Source organism: Panthera onca, chromosome B4 (genome assembly GCF_046562875.1).
Source record: "Panthera onca isolate mPanOnc1 chromosome B4, mPanOnc1 haplotype 2, whole genome shotgun sequence".
Classification (NCBI taxonomy): domain Eukaryota; kingdom Metazoa; phylum Chordata; class Mammalia; order Carnivora; family Felidae; genus Panthera; species Panthera onca.
Window position 1 is genome coordinate 34,283,328 of NC_138345.1, and position 9,059 is coordinate 34,292,386.

Genomic DNA, 9,059 nt, shown 5'->3' on the forward strand with positions numbered 1-9,059 from the left:
GAACCGGAAGCTGGAGTTATAAAGCAAAGGAAGCCGAAACCTGCGCCGGGTTTTCTTTTCCCCTTCCTTTTACCTCCCTGTTCTAATCGCGTTCCAGCCAGTGTCCCTCCGGCCTAGCAGCACTTTCGCTATGGCTCTCAGCGATGCTGACGTGCAAAAGCAGGTGAGGGCCTGCGGTTGGGTCTGGCGTAGTCGCAGCGTCGGTCCCAGGGTGACGGGCTGGAACCCGGCTCAGGGAGGACGCGGGCCTCGGGCAGCCCAGATGCCGAAGGAGGGGTCCCTTACCTCAAGTCCCCGGGGCTTAGTGGTCTGTCTGAGGGAGGGAGGTTTGACTCACAGTCTTATGTCTTCAGCTGGGGTTTCGCGTGCCGCCTCCTTGATGTGCTGCTGGCTTTTTGGCTCCCACCTCGGCATTCCCTGTTTTCCCAGGGTACTCGCTGTGGTTGTTAGAGCAGAGAATTGAAAACAAGGGTTGAAATGCAAATTGAATGCAAGGATTAAAAACCTCTTTTTCGTTTGATTTTTAACCCCGGGAGAAGGGTTCACAGTAGGATAAAGTGCTGACGGGAGACCGCTGCTTCCAATGTTGTTTTGAGGTCATTCATTTTATGAACTGTTTATCTTCATCTTGGAAGAATCCCCTCTATCATAATGAATTGTAATGGTTGCTCTCTCAGTAAGTGTGTACGTTAATATTTTGTAAATATTTATTAATCATAATGCAGAATTCCTCTCAACATTTATGAACTCCAGCGCCAATGTTTGGCATAAAGTAAGTAAGTCCAGGTCAGTGGAAAAAAATTATGGAAGTCGTGAACCTACATTATTTTTGCAAATGTATAAACAGCCCTGGGAAACTTTAGGGGTTTTTTGTTTTTGTGTTTTTAAGGTGTCATGCCTTCGAGTTTGTGGGCATTGAGAAAGTTATAATTTGAAAGTCTCCCAGGATAATATATTGGCATTGATAGGCCTGTAAGTAACAGGAAAAAGTGGTTTCCATTTGCCCTGCATAGATACTTTGCAACCAGGGTCCTTGAATTTAGTAGTCATATTGCCAAAAGGTTTTTCAGAGAAAGAAGCTTAAGCCTGCACTTTAATCTTTACGTAGTTTAGAGAACTAAATCCATTTCTTTTTGAAGTACTAGGAAAATTCTCTGACTAAAGCTCACTCACTGCCTTATGAATCTTAAGTGACCAATAAAATATTTTTTCCTTTTCCTAGGAAATGACTCTGCATTTTAATCTAGTATGCACTAAGAATGGAGTGTTTCTTCATCAGTGGTCTTATGCTAATCATAAAGGGGAAATCGTGTAACAAAAATAGTGTCTATGGAGAAGATTAAGAAATCTTAACAATATTCTTACAAAACAATGGGGTTTTTAACATATAAACTGCTATTTCTGATTTTTACTATAGGAGAAACTTGGTGCAGTGGAAAAGTACAGTGCCTTCCATACCTTCTAGTAGTCACAATTACAGTGCTGATTCTCTTCTTCCACTTGTTCCTTCATCTTTTTCCTACCCTACTTATTGAAGAATAAGGCTTCCCCAGGAAAAATATATTATAAAGATAAAGTGGTATATTTCCTTAGACTGAAACTATTTGTTTTTTCTGTAAAATTGAAAGATGAAGAAATCTGTTCTCTGCCTCTCCACACTCTAAGATCCATAAGGGCAGTGTATTTTGTTCCCTGTATTCGCAGCAGTGAATAGGCCAGGCACCAAGCATGTAGTAAGTGTTTATAAATAGAGGATTCCCTGACGTCTTCCCTATTGTATTAAAATATTTATGTAGGGGTGCCTGGGTGGCTTAGGTGGTTGGGCATCCGACTTTGGCTCAGGTCATGATCTCACGGTTTGTGAGTTCGAGCCTGGCATCGGACTCTGTGCTGACAGCTGGGAGCCTGGAGCCTGCTTCAGATTCTGTGTCTCCTGTCTCTGCCCCTCTCCTGCTCTTACTCTGTCTCTCTATATCTCAAAAATAAATCTAAAAAAAATTTTATATATATTTGTTTTTATGTGGGGAGTATGGTTATTTCATTAAATTTTCGAAGGAATCTGACTTCAAAAAACTTAAAACCTAGTAGGGTTAGCAGGAAGAAGGAAAGTATTTTCTAAAGGCTCTGCCTTAGGGGCGGAGTTAAATGTCCTGAAGGGTTTCACTATTTCTCTTGTTGGAACTCCTGAAGACAGAATATGATCATGTTGGCTGTAAACAGGTTCTCTGACCTGGGTTAAAATGAGTGTGTTTTGCTCTAGGCTGTGCTGATCTAGTCAAATCTGGTAGCAGAGGGTCCACCATGAGTGATAAAGGCAGATAATGCAGGTTTGAATCAGAGTTCACCTCTACAGGCCCATGCCTTGTGGCATTTATAAACACCTGTTTTGATTACTGTATTTAAACTACTTTAAAATTCCAAACTGAGTTCAGTAAGGCTTCAAACTGAACTTGTGGAGATAAGATTCCTTACTGTGAACACACACACAAATCTGTGGGGGTTAATGCTTTTAGCAAGGTCACAGTTTTTCTATACAATGTACCTCTGGATTAGGTACTACAAATATTTCAAGGCCTGAGACTTCGTAAGTATTGTATTACCTATGAAATAGGCTCTGATTATCATACTTATTTTGGTTCCTCAAGCATAGGGTAGCTGCTAAGAATTTTGATAAAAAGGAAATCTTACCTTTTAAAACCATACTGTGTGTTTTCTTTAAGACTCTGATGGCATGAGCTTGTATTATTAATGCACTTTTTATTTTATATTATTTTTTTTATTAAAAAAAATTTTTTTAACGTTTATTTATTTTTGAGACAGAGACAGAGCATGAACGGGGGAGGGTCAGAGAGAGAGGGAGACACAATATGAAACAGGCTCCAGGCTCTGAGCTGTCAGCACAGAGCCTGACGCGGGGCTTGAACTCACGAACCACGAGATCGTGACCTGAGCCGAAGTCGGACGCTTAACCGACTGAGCCACCCAGGCACCCCTATTAATGCACTTTTTAAAAAATATATAAAACAAACTTACTCAGCCATTTTTAAGTGTACAGTCCAGTAGTGTTAAGTATGTTCACATTATTGTAAAACAAATCTTGACTCACTTTTGTACATCTGTGTGTACCTTAATTTTATGATATCTTTGTGGTATATGGAGAAGCTGGGAATTGTTTCCAGATTGTTAAACTCTAAAATGTACTGGGGGGGTGGCGGCGCATGGGTGGCTCAGTCGGTTAAGCATCCAGCTAAGGCTCAGATCATGATCTCATGATCTCATTCGAGCCCTGCATCAGGCTCTGTGCGCTGACAGCTCAGAGCCTGGAGCCTGCTTCGGGTTCTGTCTCTCTGTCTCTCTCTGTCTCTGTCTCTGTCTCTCTCTCTGCCCCTCCCCCACTCGCACTGTCTCTCCCTCTCAAAGATAAATAAACATTTAAAAAAATATAGGGGCGCCTGGGTGGCTCAGTCGGTTAAGCATCCGACTTCAGCTCAGGTCATGATCTCATGGTTCGTGAGTTCGAGCCCTGCGTTGGGCTCTGTGCTGACAGCTCAGAGCCTGGAGCCTGCTGCAGATTCTGTGTCTCCCTCTCTCTCTGCTCTTCCCCGTTTATGCTCTGTCTCTCTCCTTCAAAAATAAATAAAAACATTTAAAAAAAATTTTTAAGTAAAAAAAATATAAAAATAAAAAGTACTTGGGATATCTCAACAGGCTTAAAATACCCAGCAGGTTCTCATTCATTCACAAATGTTTATTGAGTACCCACTGTAGTGGCAGTTGTTCCCTTCTGGAGTTATGATGATATAAAAGACAAGATCTCAGTACTCATGGAGCTTACCTTAGATGCGAGAATTAATATTAACACAATGAATTAACCTAGAGGTTATTGATGTTTTTAAAATCAGCTTTTTTTTTAATTCATCATTTCTTTCAGATAGAGCCCCTATGAAATGAAACTACTAGTGAGTTTGATGAGCTGTGTTACTTGTATATTCCCTTGGGTGTATTTTACATCTTCACTGGAGACAATACTTCGTTTATGAGTCTAAATTGGATCAGTCACCCCAAGCCCCATTCAGAAGACTTCAGTGGACTTTCTTCTCTGTAGCCAGAGCTCTAAAGCCCTTTAACAAGGACCTCACCTTATAGTTTAGTTGTGGATAGGGACAAGTAAGCAAGGAATTATGAATATGTATTTAGGTAGAGGAAGTGTGGAGTGCCCTAGATGCATGTAGGTGAGAAATTTAGAAAAGATTTCCCAAAGGCAGTTAAGCAAGCTGAATCCCAAGAAGTTAGCTAGATGAAGCAGGAGGAAGAGTATTCCAAGTGGAAGGAACAACATATTTGAAATCTCGGAAATGAAGGAGAGAGTGGTGAACTCAAGGAACAGAAAAACTGAAATAAGTTTAGTAGGATAGGAACCAAGAGTCTGAAGAGTGGCGAGTGGTGAAAGTTATTTTTCATATGATGCTGGCAAGGTAAGCATTGACCAGATCATGTACCTTCTAAAATCTTTGAGCTTGATCATAAAGAACGTTGGGGTGTGGGGGAATGTGATATGTGATGAGACCAACATTTTTTAAAGGATCTTTCTGGTTGCAGTGTAGAGTTGATGAAAGAGGAAACAGGGCTGGGGGCCAGTAGACAGATTTGGAAGCTGTGGTAATAATTCAGCTGAGAGATGGTGATAGCAAAGACTAGGATAGTGGCTAAGAAGATAGAGAGATGTGGACAAATAAAAGAACCATTGGAAGAGAGAATTGATTGGACTTGGTGGTTGATTGGATGTGAGGACTGAAGTACAAGGAAGAGTCAAAGTTGAATGTTGTACTAATCCTCCAGATAGAGATCAAAGTTGGGGGCAGGGAGTGGTTAACTGTTCATTAGTGAGTGTTTTGGATTTAGGTTGCTGTGAGTAGGATATCTAAAAAAGAGCAGTCTAGGAGGCAGAGGCACTGAAGGAGAACAAGGAAGTCAAAAGGAAGAGATTGTTTAATAAGGGAGGATTGGTCAACATAACAAGAGATGCTGAAATGTCAATTAAGGTGAGGCCAAGATTTAAGGACTAGGAGATTATTGTCATTTTATGAGAGTAATTTCAGTGGACTGAAGGGGTAGAAGTGAATTAAAGTATGTTGAGAGTAGAAGGTAAGAAAGTTGAAAAAGTATGGGGCACCTGGCTGGCTCAGTCAGTAGAGCATGTGACTCTTGATCTCAGTGTTAGAAGTTCAAGTTCCATGTTGGGTATAGAGATTACTTAAAAATAAAAAATAAAAAAAATCTTAAAAATAAAATCTTTTTTAAAAAGTTGAAAAAGTAAATCTAAATAGGTCTTTGATCCATTTTATTAGAGATGGAGAAGAGAAAAAGAGGGTCCTGGCCAAAAGGGGTATGAAGTAGAGGAGGGTATATATTTAGTCCACCCTCCCCCATAAACTCTAAGTTCTTTGAGAATAGGATAATGTTCTGTGATATTGAATATTGCATCTGGTCCATTTGCTAGAGCAAATTCCAGATTATAAGATATCTGAGACCAGAAATTATCTCATTTATCCTTGTATACAATGCGTGGCACATAATATGCATTCAATAATGATTGATTGTTGAATGAATCAGAAAAGATAGGTACATTTTCTTTTCTTGTTATACTCAAAAATAAAATAATCTTTTCATTTTTTTCTTACAGATTAAGCATATGATGGCTTTTATTGAACAGGAAGCCAATGAGAAAGCAGAAGAAATAGATGCAAAGGTGAGATTTCCTTTTCTAGGTTTAAGAAATTATCAAAATTTCGTATTGTTTTTGCTTTGGTAAGGAGTAATTTTACTAGTTGTTTAACAACACATCACATAGGACTGCTAAGAATATCTTTTCTTTTTTTTAAATATTTTTTTAATGTTTATTTTTGAGAGAGAGAGAACGTGAGCAGGGAAGAGGCAGAGAGAGAGGGGGACAGAGGATCCAAAGCAGGCTCTGTGTTGACAGCAGAGCCCGATGTCGTGATGCAAGACTCAATGTGAGGCTTGAACTCAGGAACCATGAGATCATGATTTGAGCCAAAGTTGGACACTTAACCAACTGAGCCACCCAGCCACTCCAAATAGCTCTTATCTTTAATATTAAAAAATAAATTTTCCTTTCTAAACATCCTGATTGTCAATAAGTGTCCTGAAATTTTATGGTAGGGAGTAGAAAAGTAATGGGTTAATTTTCTCATGGAATCTGGAAACTAGACATTTAGCATCTATGGGTAATTATGATAGCTGGTTAAGGAGGGTGTAGTATTGGGGCGCCTGGGTGGCTCAGTTGACTAAGGGTCTGACTTCGGCTCAGGTCATGATCTCACAGTTCATGGGTTAGATTCATCTTATTTTTCTGATCAATGGAGGCAAGAATGCTGTTATAATTCTTTTATTTTTATAAGGGAGGACTAAAACTGAGATTACTTGACCAGATTCTTTAGGCAGTAACCCAGATCTTCTAAACTCCAAATTCTGTGTTCTTTTTATTAGCCCCCTAGTAAGCAAATGGATTAAATTTAGAATACATAATGATTTTTTTTTTTTTGTTTATTATTTTTGAGAGAGAGTGAGTGTGAGTTGGGGAGGTTCAGAGAGAGGCTGGGGTACAGAGGATGTTAAGTGGGCTCCACACAGATGGCAGAGAGCCTGATGCAGGGCTCAAACCCATGAACCACAAAATCATGACCTGAGCTTCCGGAAGTCAGATGCTCAACCAAGGCGCCCCAATGATTTTTTTCACATACGGAACCTTCTATCAATATATCCTTTATGACTTTGTGGGTAGGTACTATTATCCTTTTTCTTTTTCTTTTTTTTTAATTTTTAGTTTAAGTAGGCTCTACACCCAACGTGGGGCTTGAACTTAGGACCCTTAGATCAAGAGTGGCATGCTCTACCAACTGATCCAGCCAGGCACCGCTGGGTATGATTATTTTTTATCAGATTTTTAGTTTTCTGGTTCATCATTTATGATGAAAATCAATGGTTATCTCTTTTAAGTAAATTAGAAATAATTCTTGAAGACAAGTCATAATAAACTTCCTATGTTTGATATGGAAAACGATAATTATAAGCAAGTACCTCTGGTTACCAGCTGCTTAAAATAAAACTCCAGATCTGCTGTAATGAATTAATAATAATAAATTCCTTGGTAGGCAGAGGAAGAGTTCAACATTGAGAAAGGTCGTCTTGTGCAAACCCAAAGACTGAAGATTATGGAATACTATGAGAAGAAAGAAAAGCAGATTGAGCAGCAGAAGAAAATGTAAGTAGATCCTGGTCACAATATTAGCTAAGGAAGCTTTGAAAAGTCAGTGGGACAAAAGACAGAGCATGTGCTTTGGAGTCAGGGAGGTATGGGTTCAAGTCTTAACTGGACCAACTTACACTTTTCTCACCTTGGGCAAGTTGCTTAATTATTTTTCTTCCTTTGTGAAAATGGAAGCTTCACAGGATTATTGAAAAAAAAGTTGGAATAACTGATATAAAAGTGCTTCTTTATCTTTGAAAATAAGTTCATAGAAGCCACTCGAGTATATGCAAAGAGGAGTATTTGTGCGTATGCAGGAAGCTGTATATTTTTTCTACAGTTTCTATATTTTTATGCTGTACTGCTACTATTTTTCCATATCTTTTGCAGTCAGATGTCTAATTTGATGAATCAAGCAAGGCTCAAAGTCCTCAGAGCGAGAGATGACCTTATTACAGTGAGTAATTAGCCCCTATTATAAAATTGTAAAGTGTTTATTTACCTATTATAGAGAATGCACTAGTTAGCATTAGCTAATTAAGGAGGTGAATGATTTTTAGAAAACATTTGGTCAGCAAATCATTATACTAGGTATTGTAGTAAATACAAAGTGAATAAGATATTGCCATGTCTTCAAAGACCCTCTGATCTCACAGAGCATATAGACTCTTTTGGTTATACAACACATGATGGATGGACCATACAGTATATGAGGGTGATAGGGACGAATAAAATTAGTAAAATTATGGCCAAGAGTGCAAGGCTAAAAGAGCTTCACCTATTTTCAGTAGAAGCTATTGAAGTTTTTATTTTATTTTATGAGAATTATCATAAATAGGGTTCATGGTATGAGTATGTAGGCTAAATTTAAGAGGGAAGAGGTTAGGAGCACCGGGGTGGCTCAGTCAATTAAGCATTTGACTTCAGGTGAGGTCATGATCTCACAGTCCGTGAGTTTGAGCCCTGTGTTGGGCTCTGTGCTGACAGCTCAGAGCCTGGAGCCTGCTTCCGATTCTGTGTCTCCCTCTCTTTTTGCCCCTCCCCCACTCACACTCTGTCTCAAAAATGAATAAATGTTAAAAAAAATAAGAGGGAAGAGGTTACACACAAGATAACCATTTGGGAAGTATTGTCATCTGAGGAAGAAGGCAGAAACCTACTGAAACATACCATTTAGTTGAGAAAGTTTAAAGGTATTTGAATTAGGGACTCTTGACTGGCTCAGTCATTAGAGCATGTGAGTCTTGATCTCGGGGTTGTGAGTTTGAGCCTCACATTGTGTGTAGTGTTTACTGAAAAAAAATATTCATATTGAGATATTCAAATTATATTTCAGGAACCAACAAGGATGCCTGCTGTTTCCACTGTTCTTCATTGTGGTGGAGGCCTTAGATTCCTTTAAGGTGGAGAAATAGGAATTATACACAAATTAGGAAGGAATAATTTTTTTTGCAGATATGATTGCCTATAAAAAAACATAACATCTGAAAAACTGTAAGAACTAGTGATTAGTTCAAAGTGGTGACTGGCTATAAAGAGAGTATAAAAAAATGAATAGTTTTTCTATATACCAACAATAACCAACTAGCAAGTAAAATAAAAAGTAGATTCCTTTGTAGTGGTTACAAAAACTACGGATAAATGGTTACAAAAACTATGGATAAATGCTATTGAATAAGCCAGCATTCATATGAAAAAGCTATAAAACTAAAAATATAAAATTTGAATAAATGGCAAACATACCTTTCTTTGGTTTGTTTGAGAGAGTGTGTCTGTTCATGCAAGCAGG

The 9,059-nt window shown here is 38.7% G+C and overlaps 1 protein-coding gene across 1 annotated transcript in view; it reads left to right on the forward strand.

Moving 5' to 3' along the window:
• The window catches only part of ATP6V1E1 (ATPase H+ transporting V1 subunit E1), a 31,073-nt gene continuing 22,014 nt past the window's right edge, over nucleotides 1-9,059 (forward strand). Inside the window, exons 1-4 of the mRNA XM_060658939.3 lie at nucleotides 1-163; nucleotides 5,684-5,749; nucleotides 7,176-7,285; nucleotides 7,661-7,727. Coding sequence (XP_060514922.1) covers nucleotides 131-163; nucleotides 5,684-5,749; nucleotides 7,176-7,285; nucleotides 7,661-7,727 — 276 coding nt within the window. The 5' untranslated portion in view covers nucleotides 1-130. The remainder of the gene's footprint in view (nucleotides 164-5,683; nucleotides 5,750-7,175; nucleotides 7,286-7,660; nucleotides 7,728-9,059) is intronic.